The sequence below is a fragment of the Rattus norvegicus genome, chromosome 6 (genome assembly GCF_036323735.1).
Source record: "Rattus norvegicus strain BN/NHsdMcwi chromosome 6, GRCr8, whole genome shotgun sequence".
Taxonomy (NCBI): domain Eukaryota; kingdom Metazoa; phylum Chordata; class Mammalia; order Rodentia; family Muridae; genus Rattus; species Rattus norvegicus.
The window spans coordinates 20,500,323-20,521,655 of NC_086024.1; the positions used below are offsets into that span (position 1 = coordinate 20,500,323).

The window sequence follows — 21,333 nt, forward strand, 5'->3', positions numbered from 1 at the left end:
TGTTGTCACTAGCACTAGCTCAGGAGTGTTTGTGTCGTTGTCTAGACTTCTAGCAGCTGCGTGCCATTCCTCAGCCTGGACACTGACAGTGCCATCTGTAACTTTGCTCTTCCACACAGTCTACAGTGAAAGCCTTTGTGTGTGCCGTTTGTATCCCTGTAAAGAGTCAGAATGATCAGCTTCAGTGACAAAGCTCTTATGTTTTGATTGGTGTTGCGCTGAGTTTGTTGAAGACATCTGGTGTTTTATATTTTTAGATTCTGAACTGTTCTCCACCAGGAGTTTTATGCTTTCCCCTAAGTCTTAGATGTTCCAAATGCTCAAAAGTCAGTGGTTTTCCTATGTCGCACGTGTCTGACCTGCGGCTGTCTTTTCTTGTCTCCAGTGACTTCTTACTGCTAGTGTTAAAGGACATTGTGATGCAGAGAGCAACTCTCCAGGTCATTCTTATGAGTGCCACTCTGGACGCTGGGCTCTTCTCCAAGTATTTCAGCTACTGCCCTGTCATCACCATACCAGGTAACCAGAGCATGCTGTGCGTCCCTAAAGGAGGGCTCGCTGCATCAGAGCTCATTCACATCAGGACCTGTCTGTAGAGACGTGCTCCATTAACAGCAGAACAACCCAGGGGAAAGCAGCTGACCAAGAGGTCATTTATCCCCTTGCCAGATTTTAATGTTGTATGTGGCCTGAAAGTCTTAGTTCTTAGGATGTCTAACGTTCTGTTGCGTTTAACATCAGAATATTGTTTTTAAGTACAGTCTGTCATAAAGAGGGAAAACATGCCAACTTGTTCATTTAGGGATCGTGCTAAATATCCAGATACTGATTCATGCTGGAAGAAAATACAGTCGGATAGTGTTTCCTTTGATGTTCCCACAGCCTTGTTGTGGAATAATTACCACTCTGAGCCTGGCCTGTCTTTCTGTGGTGATTGATTACCATGGGGACAATTTGGAAACACTGACTGAAGTGATAGCATTCTCGGTGACAGCAGAAGAAGAGCATGTGCTCTGTCCAGAATACAGTGCTGTTTCAAGTCTGCCTAGGGAGAGTGCAAGAAAGAAACAGTGTAACAAGTTTGAAGGTCCCATTGGGAAACTATCATTTCTTTCCTATCCACCTCTGTTCTCTACTGAATAGAACTTGTGCCTACCAATTTCTGTCATCAAAACCTTTTAAAGAATATTTTTAAGATGGGTGTGGTAATATACGCCTTTAACCCCAGCACTCAGGAAGCAGAGGCAGGGGACTGTGAGTTCAAGGTCAGCCTGGTGTTCATAGTGAGTTCCAGGACAACCAGAGTCTTGTAGAAAGACCCTGACTCAAAGAACAAACAAACAAAATATTTCCAATAACACAGAAAAAATGTTTCATTTTTATTTATTTTTCCAAATACTATTTTAACACGTAGATAGTGTGTACAAATATGCACACAAAACTCCCAACCTCGGTCACTGGGGACTCTGATGAGTCTAGTTTGTTTTCTTGTCTTCTAGGTCGTGCATTTCCTGTTGATCAGTTTTTTCTGGAGGATGCACTTGCCGTGACCAGGTAAGGAAGAAAATCTTTGAACACAGGTTCTGTTTATCTTGAGTGTGTGCCAGGATAGCATCTTCCTTTTTACCTATCTTGTCTTTCACCTCCCTTCTCCACTGAGTAGCTCCTCTCTGTCAGCGAGCAGACTCCAAGTCTGCTCATTAACACCTCTGACAAGCGGGCAGTGTCTCTGCCTCTCGGTTCCATCAGGTGCAAGTGTGTCTGTTACTGTTAATAATAATAATGCTCCCCGGGGCCCAAGGACCAACTGAGGAAATGTAGAGTAATAGTTTAACTCGAGTAACAAAGAAGCACTTGCTGTCCTTCTAGGGGACCTAAATTCAGTTCCCAGCAACTGGGACTCTCAGAGATCGAGTCTCTCTTCTGGCCTTTACAGGTGGCACCTATGTCAGCAAACAAAGTGCTTAGACCTGTGCCTGATGCATGACAACATGTTTTGTAATGTTAACCGCTACCATCATCATCCTCTTCTCAGTAAGTTTGTAATAGAGGCTGAGTGTTAGGATGTGATGTAGTGGGGGGTTGGGGATTTAGCTCAGCGGTAGAGCGCTTGCCTAGCAAGCGCAAGGCCCTGGGTTCGGTCCCCAGCTCCGGAAAAAAAAAAAAAAAAAAAGAAAAGAAAAAAGGATGTGATGTAGGGGACTGGAAAGATAGTTCAGAGGTTAAACATATTGACTACTTTTCAGGGGATATATGTTCAATTCACAGCGCCTACATAGGGCATGCAGCCATCTATAACTCCACTGTCAGGGGATCTGACACCTCTGGCTTCCCCAGGCACCAGGCATACATATGCACATACCCACATGCAGACACATACACACACAGACACAACTAACTAAAAATAAATCTCTAAAATTACCTTTTAAGAGCCAGGAAGTGGTGGCACACACGTTCAATCCTAGCACTTGGGAGGCAGAAGCAGTCAGATCTCTGAATTCCAGGTTAGCTTGATCTACAGAGTGAGTTCCAGGACAGCCAAGGCTACGCAGAGAAACCCTGTCTCAAAAGACAAAATAAAAATGAATAATTTTTTTTAAAAAAAAGGATGTGTATTAAGAGGCAGCTAGATGGCTTAGGGTAAAGATACCAGCCCCCAAACTGGTAGTCTGGGTTTGATCCTGAAACCCACATGACAGGAGGAGAGAACTGACTAATACAAGTCGTCCTCCAAGTCCGTCCACGCAGGAAGGCAGGCACTCGTGCACACGTGTACACACAGTGCCTGTACAGTGCAGAACTAAGTAGGAATGTTCATTTCTGTTGTATACAAACAGGTTTCTTTGTGGCTTTCTGACCTTGAGATCCTCTAAGCTTTTGTGCTTCCTGTGTTCCTTACTGTTAACCCACCCTCTGTGAGAACCTCTGTGGGCTCTCAGAGTTTTAGCTGTCACTTCTGTGACAAAAACTTCTAGATGAGACTCTGTAGTGCTAAGTACTAAACCTGAGGTGGAAACACTGCTGATGTGTGGCCGGAGAAGCTCCGAAGCTTCTGCCTGCTCTTCCTCGGGCTGCGGGCCGGTGCCTCTTCCTGCTCTACTTCTGCTCCGTCTCTCCTTCCAGTCAACCTTTGACCCTCAGCTTGGATGCCACCTTGATGAATTCCCATCTGCCTGTTGCTTGGAGGTCTTTGGCACTTCTTGTAATGCTTTTTTTTTTTATTTTATTTTTCTTGCATATTTTATGTATTTACATTTCAAATGTTATCTCCTTTCTCCCCTCTCCCTCCCCCCTCCCCCCTCCCCCCTCCCCCTGCTTCTATGAGGACGATCCACTCCCACCCGCCCATGCCAACCTCGACGCCCTGGCATTCCCCTACACTGGGGAAACAGGCTTTTCCTCCTATTGTTGCCAGACAATGCCATCCTCTGCTATTCTATTGTAATTCTAATGGTGTTTTTTCTAGTCTGCCTTGCAGATTAGTGACTGTCTTGGTCTGTTCTCACTAGTTTGCCAGTTTCTTGAAAGGCTCTCCGTACTTCACCACACATCACCACACTGTACCACACCACACTGCCATGGCCCTGCATAAAAACTGACATTTGGGGTTGGGGATTTAGCTCAGAGGTAGAGCGCTTGCCTAGGAAGCGCAAGGCCCTGGGTTCGGTCCCCAGCTCTGAAAAAAAAAAAAAACAAAAAACAAAAAAACTGACATTTGGTAAATGCCAAGACGAATGATGAATGGGAAGGAAGAGCATGGTGTTTGATAGTGAGAGGTAACTGGAGAAAGTCAAAGACTATAGAATCACCAAGATTTAGACTTTAAAAGGGGCTATAGAACCCTTTCTGCAAATAACATCTTGTAGAAAATCATAAAGAAGTAAGAACTAAAATGGGAATTAAATTATCTGAGTGAGCGAGGTAGGAGGGCCAAAGGGAGCCCTGCTTGTTCACTGTCCCCCAACCCTTACCTTTCCCAGGGCCTCTGAGAAACCTTAGACCTCCAGAGGAAGGAGTTTCCAGTTGTGTCAGTCAGTTTTCCCAGATGATGAGAAAATAAGACCTTCGAAATGGACTCTTTGAAGTTCTGTAGCATGGTGATTTAGTGACAGGCCTAGAACACCAATCTAAGCTTTCAGTACCAAGTGCAGACTTTTCCATCTCACCATAACAATAGTATTAGCTCTAACAAATCATAAACTGTCTAATGAGAGGCTTGCAGTGTGTTTGAATATGGTCTTGTAGCAGCGTTCAGAAAAGAAGTGGTAATCCAGGTCTGCGTTTGGCTTCACAGGGTAGAATTAGCTGCTTTAGAATTATAGTTGGAACCGTGGGGAGGTAGGTGAGATTCTCTAAGAAGGAATTAAGATTCTGGCACTGCAACTGAGAACATAGCTCAGATGTCTTCTGAATGTCTGTGCCGTTCTTCCTTCATTCTACTGCCATAGTCTTTTCTGAGTTAGATAAGAACGGTAGACAGAACCAATGGCATTCATTCCAGTGTGTTCCCAACCAAACAGGGCACAGCCAGCAGAATCCTGGACTGCTAAGAAGGTAGCACATGAGCTGGACAGAAACAAGAGCATTCTGCTAAGGGTAAACAAAGTGGGAGGATAATTTCTTTCTTCTGCAGCAGGGGCATACCACAGAGACACAGCTCTTTGTCTTCTCCCTCAGGTATGTGTTACAGGACGGGAGCCCGTATATGCGCTCCATGAAACAGATTGCGAAGGAAAGGCTTAAAGCCAGGCACAACAGAACTGCACTGGAGGAGGTGGAAGAAGACCTGAGGCTGGCCCTTCACCTCCAGGACGAGGAGGAGTCTGTCAAAGACACAATACCTGATCAGCAGTTAGATTTCAAGCAGCTCTTGGTCCGTTATAAAGGTACTGTGCTTACTCAGGAATGGTATCAAGTATGCCAAAGTTTCTTGCATTTCTTTCCTGCCATGACCCAGAGACTTCTAGTAACACTGCCTTACATTTGTCAGAACAACTTTAGTTTACAAACCCAGCAGTCTAGTGCACAGATCACAGCTATCATACCTGCCCCGCCGGCTTTGTTTAGTTTTTGTTTTTGTTTTCTGACTATTAAAGAAAAGTCTCTGATAGGAGAGAAAGGAAAACACACAGACCCTGCAGGACTAACAGAGGTTAGAGGTTCTGACAGAAGATAAGCGAGGGATAGGAGTCTAGGAAGAAGAGCAGGAAGGGGAGCTGGGAACTAGGACTAGCCTCAGCTTCCAGGACAAAGGCAAAGAGTGGTCTTGGATTTCCTGTGTGCTCACCTCTGATTATGTGCACAGCAGGCTTCATAGGAGGAACAAGCCTGGCGCAGTATATCGCAGGAGCAGGGGGTCCCTAACAACACAATTAAAATATCTAAAGGAAGAATCCCCCCACCCCCACCCTGAGCTGAGGACCCCAACCCAGGGCCTTGCGCTTGCTAGGCAAGCGCTCTACCACTGAGCTAAATCCCCAACCCCAAGGAAGAATTTTTTTAAAAGATGTCATTTTGGGCCTGGGTTCAGTCCCCAGCTCCGAAAAAAAAAAATGATGTCATTTTATTGATTATTTTGGTTGGGTTTTTTGTTTGTTTGTCTGTTTGTTTTGTCTTGTTTTTTGAAGTCCACGTATACTGCTAAAGCTGGTGGGTAAAATTTACTTGATACTTAAGTAAGTCTCATACCTCTCCATGAAATACTTAACTACACAGGGAGTTAATAACAATTACACGGGGGAATTAGTTAACCACTAATAATGGGGCAAGCCAAGACTGCAGACCTGTCATGCACTGAACACATGACTGAAATACCACAACATTGTCTTGTGCTATTTCAGTGAAAGAACGCATGACTCGATTGTAGTGAATACCAGAAAAACCAAAATGTCAGTATTGGCCCTGGGGGATGGAATGGCGGGAGCAGTGCCTGCTGCACACGCGTGACGATTTGAGTTGAGACCCCCAGAGCTTGCATAACAACCAGGCATGTCAGAGAGCTGCAGCAGGAGGTGGGGCTGGCAGGGGTGGGTGGGAACATGCAACAAACAGGAGGTGCCGGTACTCACTGTCAGTCAGATGAATTGAAACTGGGCTTCCGCTTCAGTGAGGGTTGAGGAGGCTTTTGTGTGCTAAGACTCCAGTAGGTAGGAAGTTTACAGATTCTCACTGGATCATTTGTAGATCGACATCAAAGGTGTGGAGTAAGTTCTTTCTGGAAGGGGGGGGTGTCAAAAGAGAACCTGGAATTCACTGTGTAGACCAGGCTGACCTTGAACCCACAGAGATCTGCTTGTCTCTGCCTCCCAAGTGATGGGAGTAAAGGCCTGCAATGCGATGCCCAGTGTGGAGGAGCTTCCTAAATTCACATGTGTCCTTCAAGGAGGAGCCACCATTGCTGTCACTGTCTCAAAGGGACCTAGACGCTGAGCACTGTTGTAAAACGCGCATGAAATACCGTGTTCCACTCAGGACTTCCCGAGGGAATTGTTCCCTGGGCTTCTAGATGATCTGACTCACGGTTCGATCGAATCTGGAAGCAGTTTCTAAAATGTGCTGACTGAATTTTATTCTAGATCTTAAACTTTTAATAAATGATGGTGAAAGGAGAAGAAGGAGGAGAGAGTTAAAAGTTCAAACGGGGCGAGTGCTGTCAAGGGCTTTCTCCTTGGGTCACTCACTGCTCCAGAAAAACAAAAGTACATTTGGGCTGGGGATGTAACTCGGTTGATACTGTCTGTATCAAGTGTATGGACCTGGCGGGGAGCCTTGGCTTGGCTCTCCAGCAATACAGAAACGAGATGTGCTGGTGTGAGCATGCTGGTGTGTGCATAAAGTCTCAGCACCTGAGAGCGAGGCAAGGGAGGAGAGGGACAGTGTGTGCACTCCTGTAACCCAGTGTTTTCTGAGGGAACTCCTGTGCTGTTGAACCGACCCAACACTCACAAACCTCACAGGTGTAAGGTGTAATTATTCTTCTGATTCTTCCTTTTCTTTCAGGGGTGAGCAAGTCGGTCATCAAGACAATGTCTGTCATGGATTTTGAAAAGGTCAACCTTGAATTAATAGAGGCCTTATTAGAGTGGATTGTAGACGGCAAGCACTCCTACCCTCCAGGTAAGCCTCTTTTCTCAGGTCCCAGTGATGCACATATGAGACACTTAGTCCTTGGCAAACTGCGAGTCTGCTCTTGGGTGGGTTTCCTCTCTGTGTCTCCATTATAGGCCATCCTATCTGTGATCGTCTCCTCACCCTTACTCTGTATGACATCCAAAATGACTAATATTTGACACTGTCTGGAATTGTTTTGCTTACTGACCCATCTCCCTTCAGTAGTGTATAAACGTAAGAGCAGGGATTGTGCTGGGTAGTGGCAGCACACACTTTAATTCCAGCACTCTGGATGCAGAGGCAGGTAGATCTCTGAGTTCGAGGCCAGCCTGGTCTACAGAGCAAGTTCCAGGACAACCAGGGCTACACAGAGAAACCCTGTCTTGAAAAGCAAAAATAAGGCCTAGAGAGATGGCTTAGCAGTTAAGAGCACTGACTGCTCTCCCAGAGGTCCTGAGTTCAATTCCCAGCAACCACATGGTGGCTCACAGCCATCTGTAATGGGATCCGATGCCCTCTTCTGGTGTGTTTGAAGACAGCTACAGTTTACTCATATACATTAAATAAACAAATATTAAAAAGAAAGAAAGAAAGAAAGAAAGAAAGAAAGAAAGAAAGAAAGAAAGAAGAGCAAAAATAAAAAAACCAGGGCTTTCTTGTTCTCCTGTATTTCTCAGCTTCTGGGAAAGGGGTTGGTACATTTAAGTATAGAACTTTTTTAATTAAGATGGTCTCACGGGGTTGGGGATTTAGCTCAGTGGTAGAGCACTTGCCTAGCAAGCGCAAGGCCCTGGGTTCAGTCCCCAGCTCCAAAAAAAAAAAAAAAAAAAAAAAAAAAAAAGATGGTCTCACTTTGAGGTCCTAGATAGCCTGGAATCATTTTGTAGACCAGACTAGCCTTGAACTCACAGAAAGCCACCTCCCTCTCCCTTCTAAATGCTGGGATTAAAGGTGTACACTACCATGCCAGACTGAAAGAAATGTTTGTTGAAGGGCTGGGTGCTGGTTGAGGGGATAATGGGTCAATAAAGGACTTTATATGTTCATTGTACAGTCTTAGGAGCCGCGATAACTAATGGCTGTTCTCTCAGTTTAGACCTCAGTGTCGTGATGCTTTCTGAGGAGACTTGAAAGCCATGTAAATTATTAAGTTTCTTATTTCTCTTCTCTTGGCAAGTGGTCAGGAGTTGCTAATGCATTACCAATAGACTGGTGGCCTGGTTTCATTCCAAAGCACAAGATTTTTTTAAAACAAACTTGCCAGCCAAAAAGAAATTTTAGAGAATTACCGTAATTAGACAGGCATGGTGGCACATGCTTTTAATCCCAGCCCTTGGGAGGTAGAGGCAGACAGGTCTCTATGAGTCCAAGGCCGCCCTGGTGTACATAGGAACAGAGCAGTTCCAGGTTAGCCAGGAACACATAGTGAGACCCTGTCTCAAAAACAAATAACAACAACAAAACAAAACAAGAATCAGTGATATATTCATGAATATAAGAACTATCCCTAACAGCCATGGCCCAGCCATGGGGGAGGAATAGATAATAACAAAGTAGGCAAAAATATAGACAACTTATACATACACACACACACACACACACACACACACACACACACACACACACACACACACACACACACATATATATATATATGCACATACATACATACACACACACACACACACACTAAATGACACAATGTGTGTCATTTAGTGCAAAGGAGCATGGGATGGATCTTGGGCCAGAAACTGAAAGTCAGTATTGAGGCAGTCAGCTTACCAGCTAAGGCCCAGCCAAGGGCTGAGTAGTGTGTCTCCTACTGATGCCCTTCTTACCTAGGGTGGCTATGAAGGGGCTCTGAAGGCCAAATAAGGTAATGTGTGTGAGGAAAAAAATCTCTGTGCTCTTTGGCCCTCCTCTATTTTTGTGATGATTTGGACTCCTTCCTAGTTTCATGGGGAGAGAAAGCCATGACTGTAGGTACTGAGTTCCGGAGATGTGTTTAATATCCATGCTGCACGGCTGGCATGGGCATCTGCTTACCTGTGTGAGGCTGAGGGACACATTAGTGAGGAGGTGACCTGCCTCTTCCATGAATGAAGCACAAGAGAAAGCTGGGTGTGGAGGCTCAAGTAGCCCCAGTACTTGGGCCACTGAGGCAGGAGACTCAATACCTGAGCTCAAGACTGAGTCTCAAGACCACCTGAACTACCAGGTGAGATGCGGTCTCAGCCACAGAAGTACCTGGGAAGGGACTGCTGCCAGGACAGAAACACGCTACGACCTCCTGTTGTTGCTGATTGTCTTTAGTGGACATGCTAAAGGCCATCAGTGGTTAGTAAGACGTGACTAGTTAATTTACTAGCTCTTTCAAATGTGTCTAAACTTAACCGATCAGACTTCTTTGTTTGTTTGTTTGTTTGTTTGTATCGTATCCAGTAAAATGTCTGGATCTCATTAACAAAGGAATCTTCTGGTCTACAAGGTTACTTTTCTACAGTAGAAACAGGTATCAGTGGTCAGGATACTAAGAATACTGGAGAGCTTAGGTGGGTCTGATGTGTGCAAGGCATTTGCTTCAGTTCTCAGATGTTTCTGTACACACACACACACACACACACACACACACACACACAGAGTGTGCTCGGTGAGTGCTTCTTGTATAACTCAAAGCATGCTCTTCTATACCTCAGTTTTCTATTGGAAAAAGGTAATACTATTTTTTCCTTATTAAATCAGAGTATATACAAAAGTGTGATTTCATATTTGTTTAACTAATAAGGCTTTACAAAGAAAAACTGATAGTGTAAAGTTATCAGTTATTGGTTTTAAAACGGTCTTGTGATCTACATTAGTTTTCCTTGTTTGTTTATTTATTTATTAATTTTTTATTCCCAGGTGCTATACTTGTGTTTTTACCAGGGCTAGCGGAAATCAAGATGCTTTATGAACAGCTACAGTCTAACTCTCTCTTCAACAACAGACGAAGTCATCGGTAAGCCACTCGCTTTCTATCCATAGATATCACTGCAGCCACCTCCAAAGATGAAGAGCTGAAGGCTCCCTGTGGTCCTCACCCTCCTTAGACTGTCGTGTCACCTCTCAAACATTGTTTGTTTATGCCAGCTTGAAATGGGATGCCTTTGTGCTCCAGAAAATGTTACTCCATTCCGTCAAGGGCAGACTTTTCTCTTCACTTATCATAGTGACTCAGCAAATCTGCATGCAGTTTCAGTTGCCAGATTCCTGAGGAGGGCAGCAGGCTGGGGAAAGCCAGCATTAATAATAACAAAGAAATGCTGCCATTTTGAGAGAAAACAATTTTCCGCCAGTCACTGGGTATGCTGTCACATACAATGAATATCCTAGCTGCGTCACACTTTGCCCTCCCACCCCTACCCACCTGGACTTAAGGCAAAAGATTATTCTTTGCTGGTCAGTTTTTTTTAGGTGTGTTACTTATAAAGTATCAATCAATCTTGGTGGTTTACTCCTGAATAATCCCAGAACTTTTCCCAGGTTAGCACAAGGTTTGTGTTTCTGGAAGGTTGTATTTTGTGAGAACAGAAGGAGCCTCTCACCTCTAAGAGCTGGGCCTTGAGGGCAGTGCTTAAAAGTGTCAGACGCTGTCTTAGGGTTTCCATTGTTGAGAAGAGACACCATGACCAAGGCAACTTATGAGGGACAACATTTTACTGGGGCTGGCTCACAGGTTCAGAGACTCAGCCCATTATCAGCATGGCAGGAAGCATGGCGGTGTACAGACAAAGTTGGTGCTGGGGAAGGAGCTGAGTGAGGGTTCTACATTGTCATCCAAAGGCAGCAGGAGGAGAGGGGCCTCCCCCACATTGGCAGTCTTAAGTATACAAAGGAGACTCAAAGCCCGGCTTCCACAGTGACAGACTTCTTCTAAAAAGGCTACACTTCCTCCAATAAGGGCACGCCTCCTAATAGTGCCACTTCCCAGGGGCCAAGCATAGCTAAACCGCCATAACTCTTGGTCATTCAGTTAACTTCAGTAGACATTTACCTGCAGGTCAGTTTCAGTGCTTGGTGCAGACTCCTTACTGTGCTTCACTTCCTTTTAGGTGTGTCATTCACCCACTGCACTCGTCGTTATCCAGTGAAGAGCAGCAGGCGGTGTTTGTGAAACCCCCACTAGGTGTGACTAAGATTATAATTTCCACCAACATTGCTGAGACTTCCATAACCATTGATGACGTCGTGTATGTCATCGATTCTGGGAAGATGAAAGAAAAGAGGTATTCTTTTGTGGTGAAGTGACAGAGGGACTAACCTCCTGTAGGATAGCACAGCTGTTAATGGTTCCTGCCAAGGTACTCTTTAAAGGAACATTGTATATGGTTCCATGGCCAGCGTGAGGAATGTGCAAGTCAAACAAGCATGCAGAATCACCAATAATGGATTCATTTTCCCATGTGATTTTTCTTGTGCTTCGATGAGAAGAAAATGGCTAAAGAAAATGTGTGTGGTGTCTGATGGACCTAAATCATCACGGCACTAGTTACCCCACAGTCCTACAATAAACCAGACTGTAGATCCTGAGTAGGGTGGCTGTCTTACATAAGGAAGACCACTTGTCCGTGCCCAATAGTCTTGACATTCTTTTTTTTTTTTTTTTTTTTTTTTTTTATAAATTTATTTATTATATATACTATAGCTGTCTTCAGATACACCAGAAGAGGGCATCAGATCTCCTTACAGATGGTTGTGAGCCACCATGTGGTTGCTGGGAATTGAACTCATGACCTCTGGAAGAGCAGTCGGGTGCTCTTAACCGCTGAGCCATCTCTCCAGCCCTAGTCTTGACATTCTTAAAAGTAACTCAGTAAAGTATTTGCAGGAACTGTGTTCAATCCCCAGAACCCATACTTAAGAAAGGAAGGAAGAGCTGGGCAGTGGTGGCACACACCTTTGATCCCAGCACTTGGGAGGCAGAGGCAAGTGGATCTCTGTAAGTTCGAGGCCACCCTGGTCTATAAAGCAAGTTCCAGGACAGCCAAGGCTACACACAGAAACCATGTCTCAATAAAAGGGAAAGAAAGAGGGAGGGAGTGAGGTCGAGAGGAGGGAAGGAAGGAGAAAAGAAAAGAAAAAGCTAGATGGGGGGCATGCACCTGTGCCATCGGCTCTGGGGAAGGAGAGACAGGAAAATCAGCCAGCCTAGCCAACTGGGCAAGCTCAGGCCAGTAAGAGAGAGACTGTGTCTGAAGAACTACAGCCTGGGTCTTCTCGGGCTTACACACACATGCGCACAGAATAACTCCCTCTATATTTCCTCTTCCTCTCTAGATACGATGCCGGCAAAGGGATGGAAAGTCTAGAGGACACTTTTGTGTCTCAGGCCAATGCTCTGCAGAGAAAAGGCCGAGCTGGCCGAGTTGCCTCTGGAGTCTGCTTCCACTTGTTCACGAGCCACCACTACAACCACCAGCTTCTGAAGCAGCAGCTCCCAGAGATCCAAAGGGTGCCCCTGGAGCAGCTGTGCCTCAGGTTACCTCCTCTGCTTGCACAGTCCGCGTTTCTCCCTCGTTTAAGTCTTGTGCTCTTTTCCCTAGTAGAAGACATTGTGCTTAGAATAGAGTGAATGCGGTCATTCATTTGCATAAAGCACATCAGTGTAGCCCTTTTCTTCCTTTTAACTTTGCACATAGAGATCCTCACATTTTCAGATCATGGCCTTACAATAATTCTCAAAAATACATTTCCAGATTAGGAAAGTAACTTGACTTGCCAGGGGATTTCTGCCAGAGGACACAGATATCACAGTGTGACAGAGAAAAATCTACAGCCTTATTATCAGAAAAAGTAAACAAAAGTTACAACACCACTATTAGCTAATGAATAAATGTCATAAAATAGGATATAGTAAGTAGTTGAACAGATGCAACGTTACATGAGCTAAAGAAGTTTTAATTGGATGTTTATGAAAAATTGCTTAGTGATATAAGAAATGCAAATTATCCATACTCTTTGATCCAGCTGGTAACTTAAAGAGGAAAATGGAACAGCCACGGCTCAGCTGTATAAAGCCCTTAGGTGTGGGATTGGACTCAGGGTGCTGCATGTTAGCCAAGCCCGCTTTCCCAACAGCATAGTTCATCCTCTTTCCTCCTTGCAGTTCAATACATGGGTCACTGTCAGCGCATCACTGCAGGGGAATGCCCCAATCAGGAAAGCTAAGCACCAAATATATGTACCTTCATGAAAACAGCTGTATATCTGAGCTGATAACACCAAAAGAGACCCCAAGACCAGGCAGGGCCACTGTGTACCTTCAATCCCAGCACGTGGGAGGCAGAGGCAGGCAGAGCTCTGAGTTCGAGGCCAGCCTGGTCTGCAGAGTGAGTTCCAGAACAGACAGAGCTACTAAGAAATGCTGTCTCAAAAACACACAAACAAGCACAGGCAGTGTGAGTGCTGCGTCCTGTGGCAGTTCTGTTTGCAGTATGAGGAGCCTTCCCTGCCCTCCTCGGCAGCTGTCCAGTGTCCCTTCCCACCCATAGTATTCAAGATTTCCACATCCTTACCAATACTTCATTCACCATCTGAATTCTCTTTCATAATCTGAACCCACTGGTAAGAGAAAAAGGCGATTTTCAAAGTTTGTTAAAAGAATTTTTTTAATATGGGTAGGTAGACCTTGAGGTGGGCCTGTAATTTATTGCTAAGAAAACTAGAGGACAAGATTTGTAAAGGCTTTACTTAAAGCATCATTGCAGCTGGGTGTGGTGATCCCTGCCTGTAAGCCTAGAATTGGGGAAGCTGCTTCTACTTGTCTCAAGCCCATGAAGCCTGTGTGGCTTAGAAAAGCACTTAGGAGGTGGTGGGGAGAGGGCTCAGGGATTAAGAGCACTTGCTGCGCTTCCAGAAGACCTGAGTTCAGTTCCCAAGGCCCACTGTCAGCTCATAACCATGTGGAACTACAATTCCAAGGGTGTCCTCCCCTCCGGCCCCTGACAGCACCTGCACTTTCATACACACATCTACACGCAGACACATCAACACAATTAGCAAGGATTAAAATCAGTCTTTTTTTTAAAAGGCATTTCTTACTCAAGAAACAAAAGTTATCCCTCTGCTTCATTCTGCAAGATACCAGATTTACGAATCATGGTTTTCTTTTTCAGAATTAAAATTTTAGAAATGTTTAGTACTCACAATCTCCAATCCGTGTTCTCTCGGCTCATTGAACCTCCACATGTTGATTCTCTTCGTGCCTCAAAAGTACGGTTGCGAGACTTGGGAGCCTTGACTCCGGATGAAAAGCTCACCCCCCTGGGCTATCACTTGGCCTCTCTGCCTGTGGACGTTAGGATCGGCAAACTGATGTTGTTGGGATCAATCTTCCGCTGCCTGGACCCTGCTCTCACCATTGCTGCCAGCTTGGCTTTTAAGTCCCCTTTCGTAAGTGAACATTTGTTTAAATTGGAATAGAGGTATGTGAGCCCTTAAAAATTTGCATGTATGTGGGATGTGAAAGATTTCAGAGCACAATGGTATTTGATCCTTAGAAAAATCTGTATCGCCCCACCCCCCAAAAAACCTTGGGAACTAGAGGGATAGCTTATTAAAATAATATGCTTTTTGTTTGCTATTGCTTATTTTAGAAAAACCGGCATATACCATTTTATAATTTCAAAAGGTAATGAGCACATTTATTAACTTTAAAAAGTAACTCTATTGAAAGATAATTTGCACATTCAGTCCACTGGTGAGCGTATCTAAGTCGGTACACTTTAGGAGTTAAAGTGAGGTACTTGGTAGTATGTGTGAGGCCTCAGGTTCACCCTCCAGCACCAGAGCGGAGAGGAACAACTTTGGATTTGTACAAGCATTCCCCTATGACCAGTTTTCCAGGCCAGCCTGAGCTGCACGGTGAGTCCCATGCCAGTGTGGGCTCTAGAATAGAATCCCTCTCTCAGACATCAAAGTAAAAACTAGGTTGGTGTGATGATCTATGTTCTGGAAACAGAGGCACCACAAATGACCACCACAGATCTGAACCCAGCTTAGTGTACATAGCAAGTTCTAAGCTGGCCAGTCTCAAAGTGAGAATGTCTTAAAAAACAAAATGGGCTAGAGAGATATCTCAGCAGTTAAGAACACTGACTGCTCTTCTAGAGGACCAGGGTTCAATTCCCAGCACCCTGGCTCACAGCTCTTTGTATCTCCAGTTTTGGGGAATCTCTCACCCTTACTGACACATGCAGGCAAAATACCAATGCACATAAAGGTAAATCACTTTTTAAAAAAAGAAAGAGCCGGGCTGGAGAGATGGCTCAGCGGTTAAGAGCACCCGACTGCTCTTCCAGAGGTCATGAGTTCAATTCCCAGCAACCACATGGTGGCTCACAACCATCTGTAAGGAGATCCGGTGCCCTCTTCTGGTGTATCTGAAGACAGCTACAGTGAACTTATATATAATAAATGAATAAATCTTTAAAAAAAAAAAAAAAGAAAAAAAGAAAAAAAAAGAAAGAGCCAAGCAACAGATCCAGCAATAAGAGGAGCCGTCCTTGATGGCTGTCGTTTGCCATTTAGTCCTAAAAGACCAATCTTGGCCTTATTTCAAACTCACAGAACAAAAGGGCCATTCGTTAGCTTCTCTGTCGTGCTTGCCTTGAATAAACCTGCACATGGAGTGATGCACTTGGTTCCCTGCAAGACGCTTTCCCCAGGTAGTGGCTGCAGCAGTAGGAAAGTGCCATTTGAAAGCTGAGAGAAACCATATCCTTCAATCCATCGCTCATTCAGGTGTCTCCCTGGGATAAGAAAGAAGAGGCCAATCAGAAAAAGCTGGAATTCGCATTTGCAAACAGTGATTATCTGGCCCTTCTCTGTGCATATAAGGTAAGGACACCTCAGAACTTAGGTCTGTAGCCGCGGTTGGCTCCAATATCAGAATAAGTTCAGCTTGATTTCTCCACGATTTAGGGTTGGCAGCTGAGTACAAAAGAAAGTGCGCGAGCAAGTTATAATTACTGCAGACAGAATTTCCTGTCTGGGAGAACTCTGCAGGTGAGTTCTTCTGTGCCGTTCCTTCATCGTTCCCACTGTGGCAGCTGGCAGATGCCCAGAGGGCTTGCAGTAGTGCCTCACTTGACCTGTCTGGACAGTGGGAATGCTCAGTCTTCTCAGCTGTGCAACATGGATTCCTGAACATGAGGATATGTGCTTCTACCTCCCCCTGTGACACACATTATTTTAGACCTCCTTCCACCATGTCTGGGAAGCCAAAGCCTCGATGGAGAAGGTCTCTACAAAACTTTTTTTGGTTTTTTTTTGTTTGTTTGTTTTTTGTTTTTTTGTTTTTTTGTTTTTTTTTTTTGGTTCTTTTTTTCGGAGCTGGGGTCCGAACCCAGGGCCTTGCGCTTCCTAGGCAAGCGCTCTACCACTGAGCTAAATGCCCAACCCCTCTACAAAACTTTTATTTGAGTAGCAATCTGGAGGCTGGAGAAAGGGAGGTCCAAGGAACATAAATCGTGTTCTTAGTACTCCTGCTTCCTGACATCTAGTTCTGTCTCCGCTGGTAGATAAGTTGTACCAGAGACCTGACATGTTTTGTTCAGACTGGTGAAATGAATCAGATTCATGTTCCCAGCATGCTAAGCACACCGTCCCCCACCCATTTGTGCCTCCCACGTTTAAAGTAAAGAGCTCTTTTGTGTTGCCATGGCTGTCCTCAACACCTGCACTCAGTCCGCTTGCCTCTCTCTGCCTTCCAAGGAGACCACAAACTGAATTTGATTCTTGCAGCCTATATTTGAACAAAAGCTACAAGATAAAGACATTGGCACTTTTTTAAAAAAGATTTATTTATTTATTTTGTATATGAGTATACTGTAGCTGTCTTCAGACCCACCAGAAGAGGGCATCAGATCCCATTACAGATGGTTGTGAGCCACCATGTGGTTGCTGGGAATTGAACTCAGGACCTCTGGAAGAGCAGTCGGTGCTCTTAACCACTGAGCCATCTCTCCAGCCCTTAACACTTTTCAGTATCTAAATCTAAAAAACTTAAAAATGTCCCCATATTCTCAATGTCAGCTGTGATCCAGTAAGACCATAAGGTAGGGAAAGAGGGAAAGTTCTGCAGATGAGTTTCACTGAGAGAAACATTAGCTACTCTGGGCTCAGATAAGGGACTGACAGGACTTGGATAGAAACGCAAACAGAAAGATTAAGAAGTAAAGCAACGGGGCTGGGGATTTAGCTCAGTGGTAGAGCACTTACCTAGGAAGCGCAAGGCCCTGGGTTCAGTCCCCAGCTCCGAAAAAAAGAACCAAAAAAAAAAAAAAAAAAAAAGAAGTAAAGCAACAAGCCTGACGGTGGGGTGCACACCCTTAATCCCAGCCCTTGGGAGGCAGAGGCAGGCAGATCTCTGTGAGTTAGAGGCCAGCCTGGTCTGCAGAGTGAGTTCCAGGACAGCCAGGGATACAAGCCCTGTCTCAAAAAACAAAACAAACAAGCAGAACAACAAAACAAAGAGGCAGCAAGCAATACCACAAGCAAAAATAAATTACATTTGTTTTGCCCATCCCAAGAATTTCCTAGAAAATCAGACCTGTCACACTGCAGTTAAAATGTTAAATAGAAAATGGCTGGGGTTTTGCAGGCTTTGGGTTTCCATGTAACTGTCTCATCACCTGCCAGTGGGCAGTAAATGGAAGCCGCCTTCTACAGGCGACAGACAAGATTGGCCTTACACCTCGTTAGGTGGACAGCGCACTCACCACTACTCACTGTTGTTACACACGTGTGAGCTACACCTTGGAAGTGTCCTTAGCTCCTTCTTTAACAGGTCCATTCCTTCTTTCAGGAAATGGCCAGCCTCAAACGGCAGTTCACTGAGCTGCTTTCCGATATAGGGTTTGTCAAAGAGGGACTCAGAGCAAAAGAGATTGAAAAGAGAGCCCAAGGGGGAGATGGTGTCCTGGATGCCACAGGAGAGGAGGTAAGGGGCGTGCCCTTCTGTCCTAGTTCACTTTAATTCGAATAGCATTCTTCACTTCGGCCAGTGAGCAGTGGTACACTGGATTCTGCAGTCCACAAAAGTGGCAGCTGACCTCCACGAGCACAGGAGTTTCCATTCATTGTCAACATTGTTTTCTTTTAAATTTCACACTTGTTCTTCATAATTCTGTAATTCACAGTAGGCTCTAGTAATGTTTCCTCAAAACAGGCCAGCCTTTACCAACTAATGTCTTAGGTGTAATTTTAAAAGAGACTTCTTCCCAATGAATTTTTGTTCTTTTGTTATAGAACAATTAGTGTTTGCTAGAGAGTCCCGCTATCTCACAAATCAGATTCTTTCTCTCCGTGATGCTTATCAACACCAGCTCTGTTCATTTACTTGTTTAAACCTATGGGAAAAAAGAGTTCACTTTGATCGTGCTGGGCACGATCGTGCTGGATCAGCTTCACCTTGGCTCTAGTGAGGGCCCCTTAACCACACCACAGTCAAGAGCACTGGCTTGACCGCTGTGCACGCATCTAGAAAAAAATCATCATAAGCTCTTTAAGACATGTGCTGTGTGACTGTGGTCTGGAAGGTTTATTTTCTGCTTAGAAAGAAATTGTTTTATAATAAATAGGAAGTTAGATTTTTGTTTGTTTGTTTAAGATAGACATCAAACGAAATACAATGGCTGGTGGTGGTGGTTGTGCTGGTTTGCATGTGCTTGGCCTAGGGAGTGGCACTATTAGAAGGTGTAGCCTTGGTGAAGTGGGTGTGTCACTGTGGGTGTGAGCCTTAAGACCCTCATCCTAGCTGCCTGGAAGCCAGTCTTCTGCTAACAGCCTTCAGATGAAGATGTAGAACTCTTGGGTCCTCCTGCACCATGCCTGCCTGGATGCTGCCTTGTTCCTGCCTTGATGACAATGGACTGAACCTCAACCTCTAAGCCAGCCCCAGTTAAATGTTGTCCTTAAAGAGTTGCTTGGGTCACGGTGTGGGTTCACAGCAGTAAAACCCCAACTAAGACAGTAGTGCACACCTTTAATCCCAGCATTTGGGACAGAAGCAGCTGTATCTCTTATGAGTTCGAGGCCAGCCTGGTTTACATTAGTGAGTTTCAGGCCAGGCAGGGCTAACGTGAAACTCTCAAAAAGAAAGACCTGTGCTGGCAAATGCTGAAACACCTCGTGTGGTAATGCTATGTTTCTCTCACAGGCTAACACAAATGCTGAGAACCCCAAGCTGATATCAGCAGTGCTGTGTGCCGCTCTGTATCCAAATGTAGTACAGGTAACGTGACGCTTTTCCTGAGTCCTCTTGTTTCCTGTCTTAACAGTAGCAAAGGGTAAACTTTGTCATCATCACACACACAGTACGCAGGGATTCCCAGTTCCTTCGTTCCCCCCATCACAGAGGTTGTAGGAGACAAGGTTGTAAATGAGCCTACAGCACACACAGACTGCCTGGGTGTAGTAGTACAAAGAAATGCAGATTTACACAAGGAAATAGACTCGTTTACTCCTAAAATTGGCAACATCTAATAATTAATACCAATGCTGTGTAAGTCCTTAAATAAGCACTCTGGGTGAGAATACAATTCATATCTGTCCTAACTCTGCTCCATTTCTAGAGCTGGTAGAGGAAATTTGCAAATACGCACGCACAAAGTTATAGCCGGGAGGATCCTCACTCAGCAGATGGATTTTCACCCAGCAAATCTAAGTTTGCAGTGACATGACCAGCTGTGGTGGTGCAAACCTGTAATCACTGCCCTGGAGAGACGGGGAAGATGGGGGGTTCAAAGGCCGCCTCAGCACACTAATCCAACACCATGTGGGCACTTCAGACTTGCCCAATAAGTAAATAAATAAAGTTTAACGATGAAGTTGTAGACACTTACAATGAGGCACTATATAATTCTTGATAACAATGCTTTAGGAAAATCTTGAATAAATATAAGAAAGTGTTCAATATATAAAGTTTAAAAAGCAAGTGATACGACAGCCGTGGGACAGGGAGGTGACTCAGTGGATAAAGGTGCTTGCCTAGAAGTTGAGTTTACCTCTTAGCTGAGTTTAATCCTTGGGGCCTACATGGTGGGAAAAAAGAACTGATTCATGCAAGCTGTTCTCTGACCTCCACGTGGACATGGTGTGCATGCCTACACACACACACACACACACACACACACACACACACACATTTGCATACTATTAACATATATCTCAGCACTGGGGAGATAACACAGGAGAATCACAGGTTTGAAGCCAACCAAGACTACATAGTAAGCTCCAGGATAACCTGTGCTGTACAATGAGACCCTGCCTTGAAAAAAATGAAACATGAAAAGAAACAAGATCTAGTCAAGCAATTCTTGTTTGTGCCAAAGGACAAGTCCTGCAATGAAAATATGTTTATCCATTTTCACAAATACTTGTTATCTAGGTCAAAACCCCAGAAGGAAAGTTCCAGAAGACCAGTTCTGGAGTGGTCAGACTGCAGCCAAAGTCAGCTGAGCTGAAGTTCGTTACCAAGAATGACGGCTATGTCCACATTCACCCTTCCTCAGTAAACTATCAGGTCAGCATGCAGTGTTCAGTATGTTACCTATGGCACCTCCTCAGTGAGAAACGCAGTCCCTAAGGCAGGCAAGCCTCGGTCCATGACTTGCAGTGTCTCCAGGAGTACCACAGAGTTAGAGAGGGTCGGATCTGTGTAAACAGACTGACACGCTGCTTCTGGAGAGGGTTTCCAGTTTGGGAAAATTCCACTATATACAAAAAGAGCTCATTCCTGCTCTCAGATGAACACTGCTCTGTGGGTTGGTTTACGAAGCCATGAGGTAGTTCCACCATCAGCATGCTTTGCCAGTCCGTTATTCTGTCCTTCCATCAACCTGTGCTGAGACTGCTGCCTCCTCCCCAGAGGTAAACTCATCTATGGTCACAGTGGCCTGCTAGTTGTCACATCTAAAGGGACATCACCTGGTCCTCATGTGGCTTTTGACATTGTTAACTTTCTTCCTCTCCAATCAGTGATCTCTTTTCTCCTGAAGGAGCCCTGGTCACTGTCTGCTTTACCAGGTCCCCTTCCCCTGCTCTGAGGCTTTTCTCACTGTGGTGTGTGTACACTCCCCGACCCTCACTGTACTGTGTGTACACTCCCCGACCCTCACTGTACTGTGTGTACACTCCTCAACCCTCACTGTTCTCTGCATATACTCCTCGACCCTCACTGTA

The 21,333-nt window shown here is 44.9% G+C and overlaps 1 protein-coding gene across 5 annotated transcripts in view; it reads left to right on the forward strand.

Annotated features, from left to right (window-relative positions):
* Positions 1-21,333, forward strand: part of Dhx57 (DExH-box helicase 57) — a 53,668-nt gene that overhangs the window by 25,434 nt on the left and 6,901 nt on the right. For 4 of the 5 annotated variants that reach the window (XM_039112609.1, XM_039112610.1, XM_039112613.1 and 1 more), the window contains 13 exons: positions 386-519; positions 1,500-1,554; positions 4,678-4,886; positions 7,000-7,116; positions 10,012-10,108; positions 11,202-11,375; positions 12,427-12,627; positions 14,265-14,541; positions 15,892-15,987; positions 16,072-16,155; positions 17,957-18,091; positions 19,310-19,384; positions 20,540-20,674. In XM_039112609.1, the coding sequence (XP_038968537.1) occupies positions 386-519; positions 1,500-1,554; positions 4,678-4,886; positions 7,000-7,116; positions 10,012-10,108; positions 11,202-11,375; positions 12,427-12,627; positions 14,265-14,541; positions 15,892-15,987; positions 16,072-16,155; positions 17,957-18,091; positions 19,310-19,384; positions 20,540-20,674 (1,789 nt within the window). Of the gene's footprint in view, positions 1-385; positions 520-1,499; positions 1,555-4,520; positions 4,597-4,677; positions 4,887-6,999; positions 7,117-10,011; positions 10,109-11,201; positions 11,376-12,426; positions 12,628-14,264; positions 14,542-15,891; positions 15,988-16,071; positions 16,156-17,956; positions 18,092-19,309; positions 19,385-20,539; positions 20,675-21,333 lie in introns of those variants that run through there. The other variant, XM_039112615.2, reaches the window with a different exon arrangement.